The sequence below is a fragment of the Lupinus angustifolius genome, chromosome LG03, assembly GCF_001865875.1.
Source record: "Lupinus angustifolius cultivar Tanjil chromosome LG03, LupAngTanjil_v1.0, whole genome shotgun sequence".
Taxonomy (NCBI): domain Eukaryota; kingdom Viridiplantae; phylum Streptophyta; class Magnoliopsida; order Fabales; family Fabaceae; genus Lupinus; species Lupinus angustifolius.
In genome coordinates, this window is record NC_032011.1 from 25,950,488 (window position 1) to 25,971,494 (window position 21,007).

The 21,007-nt window shown below is 33.6% G+C and overlaps 3 protein-coding genes across 5 annotated transcripts in view; 1 reads left to right on the top strand and 2 right to left on the bottom strand.

Annotated features, from left to right (window-relative positions):
- The window catches only part of LOC109344134 (uncharacterized membrane protein YuiD-like), a 3,735-nt gene extending 2,526 nt beyond the window's left edge, over positions 1-1,209 (bottom strand). The window contains exon 1 of the mRNA XM_019582766.1: positions 1,035-1,209. Within this exon, the coding sequence (XP_019438311.1) occupies positions 1,035-1,165 (131 nt within the window). The 5' untranslated portion in view covers positions 1,166-1,209. The remainder of the gene's footprint in view (positions 1-1,034) is intronic.
- On the bottom strand, positions 2,931-9,843 carry LOC109344135 (microtubule-associated protein futsch-like). 2 transcript variants are annotated; one of them, XM_019582767.1, is made up of 8 exons: positions 9,515-9,843; positions 8,387-8,695; positions 8,165-8,273; positions 7,822-7,942; positions 6,925-7,674; positions 4,619-6,422; positions 3,163-3,647; positions 2,931-3,094 (listed from the first exon to the last, which is right to left on the bottom strand). In XM_019582767.1, exons 2-7 carry the CDS (start codon positions 8,580-8,582, stop codon positions 3,199-3,201), a joined length of 3,429 nt encoding a protein of 1,142 aa, XP_019438312.1. In that variant the 5' UTR covers positions 8,583-8,695; positions 9,515-9,843; the 3' UTR covers positions 2,931-3,094; positions 3,163-3,198. The 2 variants fall into 2 exon arrangements, with proteins under 2 accessions (XP_019438312.1, XP_019438313.1); XM_019582768.1 differs by having other exon boundaries at positions 2,931-3,647; positions 9,507-9,842.
- On the top strand, positions 14,708-19,538 carry LOC109344137 (3-oxoacyl-[acyl-carrier-protein] reductase 4). Of its 2 annotated transcripts, XR_002107289.1 has the most exons (12): positions 14,854-15,013; positions 15,655-15,797; positions 16,401-16,454; positions 17,589-17,669; positions 17,743-17,788; positions 17,880-17,974; positions 18,064-18,096; positions 18,403-18,537; positions 18,628-18,721; positions 18,806-18,888; positions 19,151-19,250; positions 19,504-19,538. XR_002107289.1 is itself a non-coding variant. In XM_019582770.1 (11 exons), exons 1-11 carry the CDS (start codon positions 14,854-14,856, stop codon positions 19,181-19,183), a joined length of 957 nt encoding a protein of 318 aa, XP_019438315.1. In that variant the 5' UTR covers positions 14,708-14,853; the 3' UTR covers positions 19,184-19,441. The 2 variants fall into 2 exon arrangements, 1 of the variants encoding a protein (XP_019438315.1); XM_019582770.1 differs by lacking the exon at positions 19,504-19,538 and having other exon boundaries at positions 14,708-15,013; positions 19,151-19,441.

Consider the following 21,007-nt stretch of genomic DNA (forward strand, 5'->3'; position numbering starts at 1 on the left):
GAAGACTATAATCCTGAGTGAGGAAAGATCTGATTCTATCTCCTTCTTGCATCTACGATCACAACACTGATCTAAGTCAAGAAAGGAGTTAAATTCAGTAAAATTTTGTATTCTTTCACTACTCTAGTAGTTTCCTTGATCCGGTTCGTGTTATACACTTACCTCAAATTTGACTTAATTACATTTGTCATCCCTCTTGTTTTAGAAATTACACCGACCTCCAAGATTTATGTTGTGAGGGGTGTAACTTTTAAGTACAATGAGAAGAGCTATGCATAACGAAAACTTGAACATTACGGGAAGTCGGCATAATTTCTGAAACAAGATACTCTAAAAAACAAAATCACACCTTCACTTCTATCATAGTATAGTGAAGTATGTATCATTGCCCTCATTGAGGCAGTTAGGAATACAATTAGGAATGCCACAGCTGTTAGCAGCTAGCTAGACTCTTACAAACTACAACAACAACCACCAAGCCTTTATCCCGCTAAATCGGATCAGCTACATAGATTGAACGACATCGCCTAGTACCCGAATTGCTATGAAGCATGGGTACTAGATACTTCAAAACTAGTGATCTATCAACACCGAGTACGAATTGGGTACCGGTACGTACCACAACAATAACAACAACCAGGCCTTAATCCCAAATCCCAATAGTTAGTTACATGGATCAAATTGTATCATAAATCATGTCTATTGACAAAACATCGATTTCTAAATCTTTTTTTAATCGTTTTGCTTATGGTTTTTTCTTAACCTCCATCTACCTCTAGAAATTGGGTGCATATAATAAACATTCTGAAATCACCAAAGTTTTCATCTTTTTTCTAAAATTGTAATAACCAAACTTTTGGGTCTCCGAAATGCATTCATTCCTAATTCCAAATCCCTAATCCCTATTTGTAGAACCTTACACACATCGATCTATGGCGAAATCAACAATCAACACTATTCCCTTAAACCCAATTGATGAATGATCTAAGAGAGAGAAAGAGAAGAGAGAGAGAGAGAGAGAGAGAGAGAGTGACCAAGTGGTGAAGAATTTGATGGATTGAGCGATGGCGAAAGCAAGGAGTGAAGCAACGAGAGGGTAATTCCGTAACATCGAAAAAGACGACGTCGTTTTAACACCGCCTGCCACGTCAGCATCCATACCCATGTAGAAATGGAAAATTATAATAGAATGAAAGAGAAAGAAGAAGAAGAAGATGATGAAGAAGAAAAGGGTATTATTGGAATTATAATAATTTTGATGGATGTGTTCTACTAAATAACCTTCTCTTTCTTTCTATTTCATTATTATTGCTTTTGTTTTTTTTAATGATACCATGTTACTTGTACTTCTAAATAATAATACAGATGTGACACGTGTTTTATGGGAGTAATTTATAAATAAAAAAAAGCCAACTATCTAAATTATTTATACTAAAGTTTCAATGAAAATCATGTCATATACAATTTGTGACGGCGAAATTAAAATGATTATGCCTAATTTATAAAAGAATGTAATATAGATGTAAAGATAGTATAAGACTTATACATCGTTGTCATATTATTCATTATTTATTTGTATTATTTTTTTAATATTAATTAAATATAAATAATGGATGATACAAATTATGTAGGATGATTTTTTTTTCTTGCTTAATTATTGATGTTCAAATCTTAGTAATTTAATGTTGCTTTTGTTGAAGAGTTTTAGTTCCCCCACCACATGTTTAGCCATGGTGACACTTATTAGATTTATGTGAGTAGAAAAAGAATATGTTACTTTCATATGATCATCAACATATGAAAGGAATATATTTTTCTATTATATTGTTTCTTTGGAAATCTTTTTTACTTGGAATTTTCAAAATGCAAAGTCAATATTCAAAAACTTTAAATAGACTCTTATAACCTATTAAATGCACCATTTTCTTCTATTAACTTTTAGATTTTTGAGTTTTCCAATTAATAAGGTTAGTTAAACCATTTTGGACTAATTTGGTGGACATAATAAGATAAACAAGATACAATAACTCCATCTATTATATTGTAACTCAAAGTTTATTGAAGTGAAGATATCCTATCATGTTCATCTAATATATTTTCTATCTCAGGGTGAAAAGTTAGATTTTTTTGGTACTACTAAATGTATCTCTTCATTTTTTTTGGGTAACTCATCTTTCTTGAGAATTTATGGTTGTCTCTCTCAACTAGTGTCGCTCTCATGAATCGAGTATCAACCTTAAAGATCAAGTGGAGTCTTCCACAATTAGACCAACGTATTTTTGGTATAATTTTTCTTTCATATTGTCATATTGAACACTATCCCACCACCACATCAATATTATCATTATCTTAATGAGCTTATCCTACTCATGATTCTATTCTCTATCTTATCTTTTCATTACCCTATCAGCCATTTACTTTACTATTATTATTACTTAATTTTACCTCGAACAAAGTAAATTACACACTCCCTATGGTCCCTAATATAAGGCATCATATAGAGATTTTGTATCATCATTTTCATAAGAAAAATTATATTTTTTTTATGCAACATTTATTGCTTTTTCTACTTCAAAATTGATTGAGTGGCACTATCTAAGGTTCAAGATTTGTAAATGGAAAAACAAATTGTGCATGAAAAGTTTTGCCCTTTAAATGGTCCTTCTGACTCAATTTCAATCAACCAGGGTCCAAAATGAATCCCAAATATCAAAGGGTCTCCAACAAAAACATTGATCTAGTGATATAAAACTCCGCCAGATCATCAGAACGACTAAAAGATCAAGGGTTCAATTCATGTTAGCGACACTTGCTAGGAGAGGCAACCGTGTACCCCGAAATGGATTAGTTCCTTACCCATAGGGTGATGAGATATCCTTAGTAGTACGAAAAAACTATAAAAAGGCAACATGAATATAATAGCAACAATGTTAATGAATATGAATGCTTTTCCACTTCACACTTCCATTGATGATCCTGGAATAACACACAAGAATGCCTCTAACTAATCGCCTACTAACAAAGGAAAAGTCCTATAAAAAAAACTTTACAATTTTGTCAAACATAACAAGTGGCTTTAGTTACAAAATATATATTGGAACCAACATAAACAAATTGGCAATAACTAATGACTAAGCTCTCATGTATTATATTTGCCAGCATTATTTGGATCATAAGTACAATCTGAAAATTGCACTCTCACATTATGATACAATTGCACTTTGATTCAAGCTTTAGTGGCTTCATAGTGTTACTATATACCTTGTTAGGAAGACCAACATTATTGTGATTATGTGTGAAAGACTCATCAATGTTTTCGTCATTCTCAGTTTTGCCTGAAGCGGGTTTGACATTAGTTTCGACTACCCTCCTCTGCCTGGCCTTGTGTGGTTTCGATGTGCGTGTGGTGACAGTTCGGCTGCGAGTGTCTTTTCTATTAGAATTCGGTTGTCCTAGTAAAGTCACTGCTGGTTCAGAGACTTCAAATGGGTCGTAAGAGAATTCCTTTTCTATTGCTGTTGTTGCAGCCTTATATGCAAGATCATGGATGATTGAACTGCAAAAGAGTATCGTATCGGTTGCCTCTTCGAGTGTAAGGCTTTTAGTGTTACCTGCACCTTCACACTCCACTGTAACTGTTGATCCCCCTGCCATAAAGCATTACAAGAGTTGTAAGAAATTGGCTGTGTGCTAATATTTTATCAAAAGAAAGTTTCAGTGGCAAAGGAGCATTTGGAAGACTTTTGAGCTTATTTCGGCTTATGAGAAACAGTTTATTTTCATTTTCATAAGCTTATGAAAATAGCTTATCACCTTTTTACAAGCTCTTTTTAGCTTATTTCATTAAGCTTGTCAGAGAAGCCTATGAAAATAAGCTCTTTTTAGCTTACTTAAAAAAAGCTAAACAAGATTACGGAATAAGCAATTTACTGAGCTCTTTACCCTAACGCGTTATCTATAGGTTACAAGCACTAGGGCACAATCTATGAAGAAACTATAGAAGTATAATCTCTTTTGCAATAGAAAACTGAAGCGGCAATCTTTGCTCCATGAACTTCATATAAAGCTAAGGCTACCCTCAAGGCTCCGACAATAAAATAATAACGTGTTGAGATATCATTGCTTGTGGATTCCTTACCAAAATTCGAGACATGTTTAAGGATCTGTGATATTCAGAAAGCAGCATATAACACTAAAAAAAGTCTTGTCCTTAACACAAAGCTTAGAAGCCAAGTTACATTAATATAGCGGCTCCACTATCCTGAAGGAACAAATGACTGAGAATAAACATAGATCAGCGACATCACTCGAAGTATTATCACTGATTGATTTTAGATTGCAGAGAATAAATCAAGAATGTTTCCAAACATCCTAACTATCTAAAATCAATATTGAAACCCAGTAGCTCACTATTAGTATCAGTTGAAGCAGGTTTTAGTAAGAATATATTATCATTCTATAAATTTGTCTCCGAAAATTGTTTAAATGCTTGTGGTATATGCATAGATGAGTGCAACTCTGAAAGGAGGAGGAATGATGACAACCTTTTACCTTTATTTTAATCAAAATCATTATTGGTAACCTTTCATTTGAAATTTCGGTACAGTAAATATCATACCTATGCCATGGGAATACTCGGAGGTATTGAGCTCTGAAACAGAAGCCGTGATACAATCATCGGAAGGACTTTCAGTAGGAAGTTCCTGAAATTCATCCAGGGCATTCTTTGAGACCAGGGACAGATCATCATTCACTGTGCCAGTATTATTCTCACAGTAGTTTTCCCCCCCTTCGATTTCTGATTCTGTAGTTTTAGAACTATTGGCAGTAACCAAAGCATTTGGTTCATCAACATTAGAATTCTGCACATCATGTTTTTCATGAAAGGATGATACACTCGCATTATTTGGATCGTCTTCAACATTTTCATATGAAACGCAATCCCCAAGATTAGGAAATGATACCACTGAATTGTCATCAGACTGAACAACAACAGCATTCTGGCTCAAAATTTCTGAGCTACAAGCATTAGTTAGTTTACTATTATCTTCACATTCAAATTTATCTTCCTCAACACCAATCAAGCTTACAGAAGATGCACCAGTTACATCTGTTATGGTAATTGCTGAAGCTCGCATTTCTTGCAGAACTTGGGGCATCTCCTCTACAAAGCCACAATCTGTATTGCCAGAAGTTTCCGGAGTTGCGAGAACTAATCCATCGTGAAAATGGTTTGAGGTGCTAGACAAAGATGGACCGGTGCTTGGAGGCTTGTTTTGTAAGTCATATCCACAGTTCACATCCAATTTCTTATCGCTCAACTGCCTTTGCACACAAAACTCTGTCTGTCTAACTGAACTGAGATCAACCGATGATGAGGCTGAATAACTGCCGCGTCTTGTTGAGCTTCTTGTAATGTTTACACTATCTCTTGCAAGAGACAGATCATCGTAAGATATGGTCGTAGCAGTAAAACTCCTGCCCTGAAGCACAGGTCCTTTGTTGCTGCTAGATCTTTTCAGCAATACAGAAATGCCAGTGCCTTCCATGAGGTTCACATTCAAATTTGGGGGATCACTGTAGAGATGCAACTTCTGGTCCGCAAAATCATTATTAGGTTTCTCATCATGAACTCCTGATTGGTTCATCTCTACACCTCCCTCTGCTGATGAACTTGGAAGAGGGCTGTTTTGTAAGCGGTCATGGATAAGTTCACTGCACGAAGTTTGACATTCCTCAGCATCCTTTTCACCGAGACGAATCCTCAACTCATCCACGTCACTGTCTTGAGGCAGTTCAGATGCAACTGTTAGTCGGTCTGTTTCAGATAATGATAATGTTTTTCCTTCTTCAGGCATGTTTTTTGAAATCACTGAGGAGTCTTTAGAAACAGCCAAAGTTCTCTCGGGGATGATGACTCTCAGAAGTGTGATTTTCCTGCTACATTCTGTACAAAGCGTAACATCCTTCTCAGCTTGTTCAGTGGCCTCGTAACAACAACGACAATTATAACAGATAGCTGTATTTTCAGAACCACCAATTTCATAAAAGTCACCTCGGTTGCGAGAAGTTTCTGAATTTTCATTGCCTTCAGTGTCAATACCACCATGACGAACAGAATCTTCAGATTCAGTCGGATAAAAAACAATCTTAGGGTCTCTCACTTCATTGTGCTGGATATCAACTGATTCCTCGTTTTCATTTAGTGTTTCAATTTTATCAAAGGCAAACACTTCTTCACTGCTTACAGTATCTGCTGCAAAATTTGTACCTTGATCAGAGCTTGTATTGCTGCTTGTTGTGAGAGAGGAATTCCTAGATACAAGGGAATGGTGTGCAGAATTTGCTTTTCCGGCATAAAAGGTTGTACTGGGAACACTTGATAAAAGTGGCCTGAACATGTTCTGAGGACTTTTCCTATCCTGCATATTTAAGACATTCATTAGCTAGTAGTTTTATTAAATTCAACTATTAAAGACATTAAAGGAAAAAACCATGGCAAAAGGATAAGCGGGAGAGGCTAGGAAGATACCACAGGACTCAATAGGAAAAATTCCAAAGTTGCTTATTAATTATGTTTTCAAACAAACTATACATTGGCATCTTTGCCACTAAGATCGGCAATGGTGTTAAATGTCAAGATATATGAAGATAGTTGTATCAGTTTACTTTCCCCTTTAAATTGTTCCGGACCCATTGAAAAAATAGAAAACAATTTTGTAAAATGGTATACATGAAAAGGAAAGTGCAAAAATAAGAGATGATGAACTTGCATATGAATGTATTATGAGAGCGAGAGTTCACGTAGGAGTAGAAATTACAACGCTAAAAGGAACTAATTCTTAAATGGCACGAAAAGTAAACACACTTTATAACAGTGATCATGAGAAGAAATTGTTTGAAGTGAATTAGATGATAAAGTACCATTTGCCCGATAGCAGAGTCAAACAATCTTTTAGGAGCAGAATTCGGTGATGCCATCCTGGCTGATTTCTTCGAAAAGGTAGGAGTTCTGCTGGTTGACAATGAACCACTCCTTATTGAACCTTGCCTATCTAAGCTACCCATTGGTATGGACTGTATAGAGTCTACATCATCATCACCCGATGATGCAACAGAACCTTTGCTGCGTGAGCTAAATTGGTCTCGATCATGACTGCGAAAAGAGCTACTGCTCCTAGACGCAGATGGAGACATTGATTGCCTACTGGATTTGGAGGTAGACTCCCTACCATTTCTGGATGCTGGAGATGAACCCCTCACATATGATGCTGGCCGATCAGCCAAAGATGTACGAAGATTTGGAGGAGCTTCAGAAGAGAGACCAGGAATATTAGTTTGCCATGCCCTTATCTTTGGTGATGCAGAATTTCCACGACCCGTCTTAATCGGGGAAGTTCCTCTAACCCCTGAGGATGCTATAGGACCACTGGAGCCAGTGCTCATCCTCATGGGAGTAGAATTTTTAGATCTGGAAGAAGGTGACTTGGGCTTATTTGGAGGAGGAGATGGTCTTCTTGATGGAGTGGCATGCCATAAACTTGGGGCTGGGCTCGAATTCGGCACTGATGAAGGTCTTCCCCTTGATTGCAATGTATTAGTTCCTGAACGAGGGGATGGACTTAAACGATTTGGACTTGCACTACCCCTACTGCTTCTGTAACTTTTCTCCATCTGAAAGACGGGCATCCAATATAAGATGAATGATATGTAAAATCAAAACTATATTTTACGAAAGAAGAAAAATAATTAGAGGAATTTTGTCTTAAAAATATATTTATACATAAGCATAATTACGTAAACGGACTCATAGGCTCTCACCGTAGAAGATCTTGAAATCGAAATGGGTTTACTCTGAGGTCTGCCTCTGCTTGCAACATTCATTGGTGGCGGTTCATCATCTAATGAAGGAAACAATGGTGTGTCTGGGGGTGTCAATAACCTTTAAAATGAATAATATAGACATGGTATTAGTGAAGTAAGCAGTGATAACCAGAATCTCAAGCTTTGTGATCAAGAAACTTGAATTAATGTCCAGCCAAACCAATACATCATAAATTCATAATAAAGACAATCCAAAAAAGCTAGAACCAGAATCATAAAATTTGATCACCACAGAGTGTGATTTAACAGATGAAAGTAAAAAATATGAACTAATACCCACCAGTCATAGTCATTCTTGTCAGCATCTGCATTCAGCAAGTCGCTGGTTTTTCCTCGACCAGGAATGGAGATTCCACGTATGGCATCAGAAAAATGTCTCAACTTTGTAGCTGTAAAGTAAAACCGAAGAACAAAAAAACACATTAACATTATCCAAATCCAGCAAACCAAAAACGGATAGTCGGATACATTATCTTCTTCAGACGTCAGTAAAGAAAATTACAGATTGTGTCTTCCAAGTCATCTGTAGAATGAAGCAAGAAACTCTCTCTTTCTTTTGACTGCATTTCATTGAACAAAGCAAGATCGTCATCTTTCTCCCTAAATAGCAATCCGCTTTCAAGACTGCGTCCACGCTTGTGACCATCTGCTCTTGGATCCCTCCCAGGAGAGTATCTCAATGCTGGGGACGGTGGCATCTCTACTACCCAATGCAGTAGTATCAGACAAGTGTCACCTCCGGCTCTTCATACAAATTACAATAAAAAACTTCCAGTTCTACACCCTAACCGACTCCTATTTCAGCTCAACCCTACAAATTCAAGACCCAACATCCATCAGTTTCAACCCCAAAGATAAAATTTCCCAATTAGCTATCTTCTGTTGCTTCAATAGATTATTTAATTGCAAAGTATTTAAAACTATCCAATACAATATTATATCGGATTCGAGTACAACAACCGTTTTGAAGTGTCGTGCTGCTAACCCAAACCAATACTACAAACCGACATCATCCTGAGTACGACAAAGTCAACGAAACCCCCAATCTTATAGAAAGCAAATTTCAGCATATTAAAATGGTAACTCATGGAACAAAAAGCATAACAAATTTTATTTCAGAATATTAAAATGATGATCCCCAACCAAAAAAAGTATATGACTCCTATCTTATCTTGCTTCATTATATAAGTTTAAGGGCAATTCTATAGACACTCAAAAACTATTGGTCACGCCGAGACGGATGGTCCATCCGTCTACACTGACAGATGGACCATCCACCGAGGTGTGAACACTGCTTTATTGGGTGTTGATAATAGAATTGCCCTAAGTTTAATTGGCCCTCAAAATACCCAAAACAATAGTACATATTTCATAACTCCATAAAAACTGAGCATACTAAAATGGCAACCAAATGAAACAAAAACTGTATCATTCAAAATGCAATTCCACAACTCAAAATTGATATGAAACAAATAAGGAAACCCAAAATGAGAATAAAACCCTAAAAAATGCCAGTTACAGATCCCAATTTTGGGGTTAAGAGTTAAAACTGAAAAGGGTACCTAATTGAAGCAAAAAAGAATACAACTTTAATAAGAATTAAGAATTTAAGGCACACAAACCATTACACCATTGGAATGTAGTAGTAGTTGTAGTAGTAGTAGCAGGTAAAGTTGTTAAGTTGAAGTTAAGAAAGAGAAAATAGAGAGAGAAATTGAAGTCAAAATTGTTCAAAGGGAATGAGTGGAGTGAGGGTTAAGATCCCAAGTAAGAAGGTTAAATTAAAAAAATAATAAAAAATAAATAAAAAATAGTGTGTGAAGATTATTGTTGTTTCAGAGAATGGGATCTATATAGCATTCATGGCTTTGTCTGAATGAGTGACCAAAGTACAGATCCAAAACATTAAACATACTACAGTAGTAGTAGTAGTTTCTGTCTTTCATCCAACGGTTCCAACAACAAACACACTTTTTTTTGGTATAAAGTAACTTATCGTGTTACCCCTAAACTAATTATTTTCGGGTATGTGGTTGTCCTTACGAAACCTATGGCCTAGTATCATACTTGGGAGATGGAGATATAATGAAATTTTACACTATGACTAGATCAATGTAACAATAAACATATACTAAGAGCGTCTCTGGTAGTAAATAACGTTTTCATTCTTACTTGAGTTTCACATGTTATTTTATAATTTATTATAATTTCTTATGAAATAAATAAGAATAACATGTTATTTTCTCACAATGGCAAACATCATTCTTATTTTTATTTGGATCTCACAGAATACGAATGACACATTGGATAACAGAGTAAGAATATTCTTATTCTATTAAGAAAACATTCATTGTGGTTGCTCCGAGTACATTAATTAAAGGCCAAAGAGTCGTTGTCGTTGCCTATTAACGTAAGATAACACTACAAATAACTCATGTGAGATTAAATGCAGGACAATAACACAAATATTAGATTAAATGTCAAATCTTTGATTTCATATAATATATATGTTCGGAGGACAATAACACAAATATTAATTCCTTAATGAGGAGATACATTTGTTAAAAAAAAGTTAATTAAAGAATGGGATAAAAAACAAATAATTCATGTGAGATTAACTAAAGCTCTTCCATAATGGTAGGTTATGAGATTGAGAGGATAATATTGAATATAAAATTGTTTGGACTTGTGGTCTATTTTAACTTGGGAAGACTACGAGGTCGATTGGATAATTCTAAGGAGTCTCTTATATTATTTACTAAATAAGTTATTATTTATTAATTTTGGGTCAATAAGATGAGCCTCTCATAATATTCACCATACAAATTATAACTTATTAATCTTGGGTCAATAAGGCTTGAGAAATTACGAATATAATTATGCATTAATTCATTTTTATTTCTCAAGATAAAGTTACTAGCTTGACTTATTTGTATGGTCTACAAATTTTTATGATTTTTAGGATTTATAAAAGGTTCATTGGGTAAACAACTCAAAAAAGAAACCAACATCAACAATGTATTAATTTAGTGGTATAAGGTCATGCTAGATTCCAAAGATAATTAAAAAAATGCTTAAAAAATTAGTGTTCCATTGAAGTGAGTTGCAAGTAAGCTTTATAATTGTAGTTGCTAGGTTTGCATTAGATGTAAACAATGTTCTCTTGTCTAAAGATTTGTGCAATGTTGAACTCATAAAGCTGAAATTGTCATGTTATTATACCTTTAACCTTCTATAGTTCTATATTCTTTTTAGTTATGATGTCCATTGATAACTTAAGCTTTGGACATTTTTCAGTTTCTTGCATTTATAATACATATGTAATGAATTAAATATTTTGAAACAAATAGAAAATAAAAAGAACAATTTTATGTTCATTTCTTTATTTCACAATAGTTTATGGACTATAATATAAGAATTTTTAATAAATAATAAATGACTATGTAATTATTTTTAAAGGTGTGGAGATCCACTTCTTCGTATTAGCCATTATTTCTAGGAAAATTTAATGATTTAGATCTACTCAGTAATTCAAACTATTGGATTATCCTATAATTGATGGTTATGATATTATTTTTTTCGGTTTCCCACAGGTGTCCTCGTACTGGAGGCAATCTTGTCCGAGCCGGGGACATCCACAGGTACGTGGGGCTAACTCTCCCAACGGGCATTTTTTTCATCCACAAGACTCGAACCCGAATTCTTGCTTAAGGGGAATCAAACATGTACCACTCAAACTAACGCCCATTGGTAATGGTTAGGATATGAAGTAAGTTTAAAAACTTACTATTTGAATAAGAGAACCCCTCTCTTTTTATAGTACATAAATATTAAACCAGATGCAAGATGTGACTTATACATTACTCATGTTACTTTAAACTTAGACATTTGGTAGTAATTGGTGATCATTGTTAATGACTTCCATCTTTGCAATGTAGAAACTTTCTATTTGTGACCAAACATAAGGCTACAAACAAAATCAATGCATTTATGTTTGTAACATTATTTTTATTAAACAAACTTTTAACAAGCAAAGAAAACTAAGAATATAGCATAGCTTATGGACAAACATTGGTAAAATGGTACTAAAACTTTATGAGGAACAAAAGATCAATAATTAAAAAATGATTAATTTCTTACTTATAGAAATAAAATGATACTATTGGTGGTACCAAAAAATAGTTCATAGACAATGTAGTTGATATACATTCAAAGTTTAACCTTGTTTTCTAGTTTCTTAAACTTACTATTTTTAGGATTAAGGACCATGAAATTGGTTGTTAGAAGTTAATATTAATACATGCATGATAAATATCATGCAAGTATTTAAAAAAACGTTAAAATATAAAAAAAATTCCAATAAGATCTGGTGTGAAAATTTAATAAAAATAATTTTACATAATGCTTCCTTTTTATTTTTTTTCTTCTCTCCCATCTTTGGGCTCCATTAAGGGGTTTCTCATCCACAGCCTGTTTCTTTAGCCTATGTATATTTTATTTCATTTCTATGAGAAAAATAGCATTTATTAAAAAACCACTTTGATACTTATAAGTTTATTTGGTTAGACTACTAAAGGGTTGGGGATCAACGGACGTTGGTTTAAGTGATCTTGAAAAAGTGAATTCCATTGCTAAAGATCAAAGGTTCTTCTTAATTGAAAAGGAAGAAACTAAATTGATACAAAGATGAAAAACTCAATGAATATACTTTTATTGATTATTGAAAGGTACATTGAATTACAAAGCAAGGATCTATATATATATCCTTTGAGAATAACAAACTTAACAAACTAAAACTAAACACCTATCTAAAACAGAAAAACAGAAAGTACAAAACCATAATTATTAAGCTAATTACAAAGCTAAGAGAAATAGCTTGCCTAACAAGAAATTGTTGATTTCCTAAGTAATAATAAAAGAACACACTAAAAGCCTTTAATTTATGTAGATATGAAGTCTTTGTATTGATCCAAGTGACTTTGTATCTAATTGATTCATTGTGATGATGAATCTGATTTGAGTGTGTGTTGCCATGGCTGTTTTGATGCACCATGCCTATGCCTGACTGAGACAATAACTGGTGCGCCAAGCCCAGTTGGTGCGCCAAGGACAACTGGTGCCCCAACGCCTGTCCTGACCGAGACAGGGCCATCTGGTGCTCATTGCCCATGCGCATCTGATGCTGGCTCCTAGACTGGCACATATGCACCTGGTGCATCCAATCTGACCGAAGCTGGCGCATGTGCGCCTGGTGCATCCATTCTGACCGAGGATGGCGCATGTGCTCCTGGTGCATGCTTCCTGACCGAGACAGAGCCAATTGGTGCACTTTGTCTTGGCCAGGCATATTCCTTGCCTTATCTGGTTCATGACACATTGCTATGACTCCACTCAAGCCAACTTCCTTATGTTTCATACTCAAGCCATGTTGATCATGATCCTTGCTTGTTGAGTCATTGATAATCCTGCAACAAGCATATCCATTCTTAGAATCAACCAAGTTTAACAAGTGATACATGTTTGATTCCCTTTAAACAAGGTATTGGGTTCGAGTCTTGTGAATGAAAAAATGTCCACTAAGAGAGTTAGCCCCACGTATCTGTGGATGTTTCTGGCTCAGACAAGATTGCCTCCAGTGCGATGATACGTATGAGAAACTGGAATCTTCGTTCTCATTTGCATGTCAGAATCTGCATTCCCAAAAATCTCCATTCTTACTTACCACATTATAAAATATATTCCTCATTCTTATTCAACTTATATATTATTTTTAATCTATTAAATTCTTCCATAAATTAATAATATCAACTATTTTTCTATAATGATAAATATCATTATTATTCTTATTTATGTATTATTTGGGTGAGTATGGATCCAATTCTAGACCTGAAACTAACACGACCCAAAATGTCGATCAATCAGCATTTGAACCTGAACATAAATTCGATTAAATATAATGCATATCATTTTTAGATAAAGTCGTCTAAATATTACTTATTATATGAATACATAATTTGACATATGAAAAGACAGAAAGCGACCCATGTGAGTACAACGCAATATTGTGAGAAATTTGAATAATTAATATGAATCATTGAATCTTATTTGAACTGTCAAAATTAAAAGATATATGCACATGACTATCATATAACTAATAATTAACTTTTAATCTTAACCATCAATGTTTGGTTATAAAGCTCAAATTTATTGTTATCACAGTTTTTATATGAAATGTGTTCTCCTTTAAGTCATCTCCCAAAAGGATATATATATATATATATATATATATATATATATATATATATATATATATATATATATATATATATATATATATATATATATATATATATATATATATATATATATATATATATATATATATATATTCTCAAGACAAATGAACGATACACATAAAAACATGATGAATGAAGGACCATAAGATGAGGCAAAACCATGAGTGGATACAATCGAACTCCGACCCATCCCTAAGTATCACAATCTACCATACACTATTTATATTTTATAATAAATATAATCCAAAATTAAAAAATAAATAAAGTAAAAATCACTACATTATGTACCAACCAAGAAAAATATATGTTGTTCCGCTTTTTAATATTTGGGTTAAGTAGGATTGAATATATATTAAAAAGATGACCCTACCAATATTTATGATTAAGTAAGCGACCAACTTATGAGCCCCATACTCACTTCTAATTAAGAACAAATTTCAATTTACAATTACACCCTTAAAAACATGGATACATATTAGGAAAATGAAGGGCCTTATAGTAAAATTGCATGTATTTCTTCGTTAACATCGCCCTCTAATTCTCCGGAACTCCCAATGCAACAACTTCACTAACCCTTCTTTCTCTTTTTAAAAACTCTTTCTTCTCTCTTCACATTCTTTCATTTTTCTCATCTCTTTCCCATTTTCTCATCTCGTTCCCATTTTCTCATCTCATGGCTTCTCTCACCGCTTCTAACTGCATCGCTTTCCGAACCTCTAACTTCGCCGTCTCCGATCACCGGAAAATCGTTCGTCCTCATCAATGGTCTCCGATTCCAACTCAACACTCTCGCATTCTTCGTTCCAGATCTAACACTTCCGTTACCTCCTCTGGTAAACATCTTCATCTTTCGATTTTTCATCACTTTTATTTCTATTTTTCCATTCAATTTTGTTATTATTGAATGTAAACTATTCATACTATACGGTTAACAATAATAATATCAATGATGATGCACTGACACGTTATCAAGGACCTAATGGTTGAAGTAAATATCTAATGTGTTCTTCAACTGGAGAAGTTACTTTTGGGGATAAACTATGCAGCCGAAAACCACAATTTGATACAATCGTGATCGATTGGATTTAATTTTCAGTAATAAATTGACCGTTTATCTTAACGTGCTAAGTTGGCACTTAATATACAATGTCACACAATCCAATAGGGTTAACTAACTTCAAGGACAATTTCAATGACAGTGAGCAAAGTCAGGGTTTAATTTGACCTGTTTATAATACCGGGGCGTGGGACTAAATTGAATGTTTATACCAATCTCGGGGACCAAAATCACGTTTTAGTCAATAATAATGAGATGCAGTTCTTACATAAAGCTTTATACCCATATGGCCTATGGTACCAATTTTCTTGTGTTCCTCCTTTAGTTTTGCATTTTTAATCACATTTTAGTTATTGGTTTTTTCGATATATTTTGAGTAATTTTTGTTGTAATTTGACTTATACAATGGAAGTGCAGGTCTGAGAGCTCAAGCTGCAACTCTAGAAGAAGTGGGAATTGGATCAGTTGAGAAAGTGGAAGCGCCAGTCGTGATAGTGACTGGAGCTTCCAGAGGCATTGGAAGAGCAATTGCTCTCTCTCTTGGTAAAGCAGGTTGCAAGGTTAGTCTAGTTGTTGTCAAAGCTAACTATTCGAAATTCACACACAAGCATAAAAACAGTTAACGGTTACTTTTGGCTGAGTGTGAATAAGGCTACAAGTTTATTAATAAGATAAGATTTTGCTCTATCAGATTTCATTTGTAACATTTTTACAAATTATGTTGTTTGCATAAGTTACTTAAACTTGTGTTTGGTTGTTTGAGCATGCATATTGTATGTTTGGATTACCTTATTTTGTGTTTAAAACAGCTTATAATGAATGGAGGTGTTGGTGTATCAGTACATCAACAATTTATAATCAAAATCTTACTGTGAGCATTTTTTTGTCTGTTTTCGCTTCTTTTAAAGAAGCAGTAAAAAGTTGGAACTTTCCTTTGGTTGTTTGCGAAAGCATGGTGTGTATTGGGGTTAACTCAATTTGTGTTTAAAACATTTTATAATAGTAGGCGGTATTGACGTGTCAATATATTAATAACTTATTATCAAAATTCTACCATTTTGAAGTGAAAAACAATCCCCCAAAATAATCAAAATGAAACATGCTGGGATTACTTGATTTACTTTCTGATGCTTATGTTCAGTCACTTGTACTTTGTATTGCAGGTGCTGGTCAACTACGCAAGGTCATCCAAGGAAGCCGAGGAAGTTTCAAAGGAGGTAGAATACAAGACTTAGATTTTTTGCATAAATATTTGTCTGTGGTTTGCCATTTTAAAGGCTTGGTTGTTGTTGTATTTGTCTGTGGTTGCTGTTTTATGTCATTAGCCACTGTGAGATTCATACTAGGATCATGGTATGTTAAAAAAAACAAATCTTAAAATCCTATGCAAATACCTGAGAGTTGAGAGTAAGATATTTTATGATCTCAACCCATCTGTTTGTCAGTCTGTATAGTTGTTAGTAAATTCTTCGCGTGCCAAATGCTTGTTCTGATTGTAATTTTTGGTGATACTGTGCTAGATGCTTGCTTTTCTATAGTTTTAAAGTTTCGTTGGTATGGTGTTTATCCTTTCTTTTCCCTAGAAGAAAAGAATATAAAGTGTTACAGTGCCAAGGCTGCAAATGTGCAATGCATCTATCTATATCTGATAGGCATGAGACTGTGTCCAATCCCCAGGCAAAGTCGTTGGTCATTCCGATTGTTTTTATCCTTCAATGTTGTTTTGAGGTCTTTTGTTTTTGTGGTGTGTTTTGTTCTTTATAAAGTCATAGTAGGTGAAGTTGATGAAAAAGACACATTTAATATTAAAAGGGCGGCCCAATGCATTCCGACCTAGTGGGGTTTGGGGAGGGTAGATAGATGTATACAGTCTTGTAAACACAAGCGAAGAGGTTATTTCTAGGATTTGAACTGATGAAACTTTACACTATTTTTGTGACTTATATAAGCTATGAGGAGAACTCAACCCATCAGACTAATCCATTAGGTGAGAGAGTCTTACGACTTAAGTAACATGTCTAGTTTCCTTGTTTACCTGGGACTCATAACAGTTTTCCTTTTTTCCATTGCGAGACCAACTCAACGCATAAATATATGCTCATAAACTCGCAAGTCTACTTGAGATTTACCGATTTTATTATTTACTTGAACTCGTAAATTTTACAACAATAAAAAGTTTGCATGTAGTTAACTCTTTTTTGTAACCTAAGATTGTAAACTCGTTAAGAGTTGAAGTGTTTTAACGCAAGTGTTTAATAACCATGGTCATCTGTGTTATTCATACATTAATGTTGAAGCTAGGTTATATTGATTGACTAAAGTGCATTGATTTCTTTGACTATTCCTTGTAGATTGAAGCATCTGGTGGACAAGCTCTTACATTTGGTGGAGATGTTTCTAAAGAGGCTGACGTAGACGCTATGATAAAAACTGTGAGCAGCCATTTTTGAATTATTGAAGTGACATTTTGATATCTAGGCTGCTTTGTGACTTTTAAATCTGCAGGCAGTTGATGCTTGGGGAACTGTTGATGTATTGATAAACAATGCAGGTAACTTGGAAAGCTATTGTTCTAGCTTTTTATATTTATATTATTAATAAAGTTTTCAAACTTCTTACTCATAAAAGTTTCATTGTTTCAGGAATTACTAAAGATGGGTTGTTGATGAGAATGAAGAAATCTCAGTGGCAGGATGTTATTGACCTAAATCTCACTGGCGTTTTTCTTTGTACACAGGTTAGTGTGTTAAGATTTTGAGTTTGTGTTCAATTAAGTTTAATTTTTAATTTTATACAATTGGATCTGAGATGTTTTATTTTTTGTAGGCAGCAGCTAAGATTATGATGAAGAAGAGGAAGGTACTCTTAATTCTTTTCATGTGTGCGTGTGTAATTGTGTTGTGGAGGAAAGTTATTAGATAATGGATAGAACCTTTTGGCTTTCGGTTGACTTAATTTCACAACATCCTTAACCAGTTAAGTGATTAATTTTTCCTACAGTGGAAATGTAATTACCAGTAATCCTTTTTTTTTTTCAATTCCCAAATTTTAATCCTTGTTTCGCAAAATTCAATCTATGCTATCTTGTTTCATGATTAGAAAGTTCGCAGCTAGTGGTCACTAATCTCTCTGCTTTGTTATCGTGGTGTCCTTGTGTTTTTGCAGGGAAGGATAATCAATATCGCATCGGTTGTTGGTCTAGTTGGAAATGTCGGACAAGCCAACTATAGTGCTGCAAAAGCAGGAGTAATTGGCCTAACTAAAACTGTTGCAAAGGAATATTCTAGCAGAAGCATAACGGTAATTTTATAAGATCTAGTATTTCTACCTGATATCTAAGATGGAGGTTATTAGATGATAGAATTAAATAAACCCAGTTTTTCTTGCCAGGTTAATGCCGTTGCCCCCGGATTTATTGCATCTGACATGACTGCCAAACTTGGAGATGACATCGAGAAAAAGATTTTGGAGACAATCCCATTAGGTGAACACATGAAATACTTAAAGTGAAAGTTTTAATTACTTGAAGATGTTGATAAACTTACCATTTCCTTTTCCTCGGATTCAGGAAGATATGGTCAACCAGAAGAAGTTGCCGGTCTGGTGGAATTCTTGGCTCTTAATCCGGCTGCTAGTTACATCACCGGGCAGGTCATTTATTTATATCCCGATAATTTTTTTAAATACACAACTACTTGATCTGTTTGTAAAAACCTAAAATATAAACAGACCTGATTAAACTAGTTAACTTCCCATCATTATTCACAAAATTGAAGGCATACTCAATAGTCTCAATTTTCTGATGAGTTGACTTCGATAACCTGACATATTTCTTATCATATTGTAACCTCTGTTATATACTTGTCTTGTTATTTATAAAACATTTAGTTAGATTAGAATTGCTGTGTTACAGGTGCTCACCATTGATGGAGGTATGGTGATGTAGATCGGCCATCTTTTTCCGTAGTAACCCGAGTTTCTGCATTTCTGAGTTCATCCTCTAATCATGGCCTTCAACTTTTGTTGTATGGTGATTTTTCTTGGAACTAGTTCTTCCATTTGTGATCTTAGTTGAGTTTATTTATGAAATCAAATGTTTTAGTGACTCATATGGTCATTTCAACAGAATAGGTATAGTTCTTATATTTTAAGCAATTCAGCACCTTTGATAATTTGTTATTGGAATGTGCTTTTTTAGTGTGTTGAGTATTCTTCTGATTAAAAACATAATAAATCTATAAAATGAAAGCATAGTTACTTTTGTTGTCATTAGTTTTAACATTGTTTTTTTGTTTTTTTAATGAATGGATCATCCATTGAAAAGTGTTATTGGATGTAGGAGACTTGATAGGATGATAAATCACCATTATTACAAAATGTGCTGAAGTTAAAGATTTCTATTATATTCTTAGAATGTTGACATTAATAAATAAAAAATTCAATTTCAGTTTTCAGTAATGATTTTTGCATGTTTTATATTATTTTTATTAATAAATAAAAGTACATTATAATATTTTTGAAGTTAATAAAAAAATAAAGATTGATGAGTGAATACCATTAACAAAAGCTAGTTTTATTACCTTTAGCTTCTACCATCTTTTTTGTTTCCAAAGTTGAATGAACTGAGAGAAAAAATATATATTTTTAATTAAAAACAATAAATTTGTTTTTGATAACTATATCCATATTTTTAATCCAAATATGTACCTCAAACCCTTAAAGATGCAAAAATCAAATGATAGATAATATTAACATTTCTGTATTTTTCCAGGTTAATTTTAGGTGTCTACATTACATACCAATTGTAACATCTTAGCTTTGATGTGTGACCTCCCAAGTTCATGAATATACTAAGTATGTCACTTATAAGCTTAAACATATCATACAGTATTTTATTTTCTATAAAGAGGAACCGCTGGTGACTCGAATCCATGAGTCGTTATCAAGTTGCGAGAGGCTGTGCTTTGTATGTAATAAAATTCTGCATGAAATATTTATGGGCTCAAAGGTTGTATGTCATGATTGAGATTATACTTCCATGGAACAAAAATATATGTCGTTCCACTTTTTATATTATAATTATATATGTCAATTCTTTTTATTGGTTAATTGATTTATAGTGTACTAACAAAATGAGATAATTTGTAGTAATTAATTGGAAAATTACATTTTTCAACCATATACAAGAGTGACATGTGATTATAATGCATGAAATGAGACACATGATATGTTTTGTTTTCTACAGTATATCAATAGATGAAAATTTGGACAAAAGTTTAGTTGCAAAAACCTAAAGTGATTCTTTATTACGTTTTCCTGCCATTTTCCTTTTCCTTTTAGAGAAAAATCATTTTATAATGTCATAGATTATTGATATTTAATTTTACAGGTTCAAGATAAAATCAAAGCAGTCGTGAACTAAAATAAATAAACATAATCTGAAGGAAAATATAACCCACCAAATATTTTGTTCTCTCCACTTTATCAATATATTAAATTTGGGCAACATTTTATTTGAAAAAGGTAAAATGCTCTTTTATTGTATATTCTTGCCATTTATTTTCTATTTTTATAGGGAAATCAATTTTATAATGCTACAGATTATTGATATATTTAGTGTTACATATTTAGGAATTAAAAAATCAAAACAGTTGTGAATTAAAATAAACAAACATAATTTCAAAGGAAAACATAACCCAACTCAACTTTGTGTGGTTAAAAAATTGTAACATATTGAAATTTAATTAATCTTTCCATTTTAGATCAATTC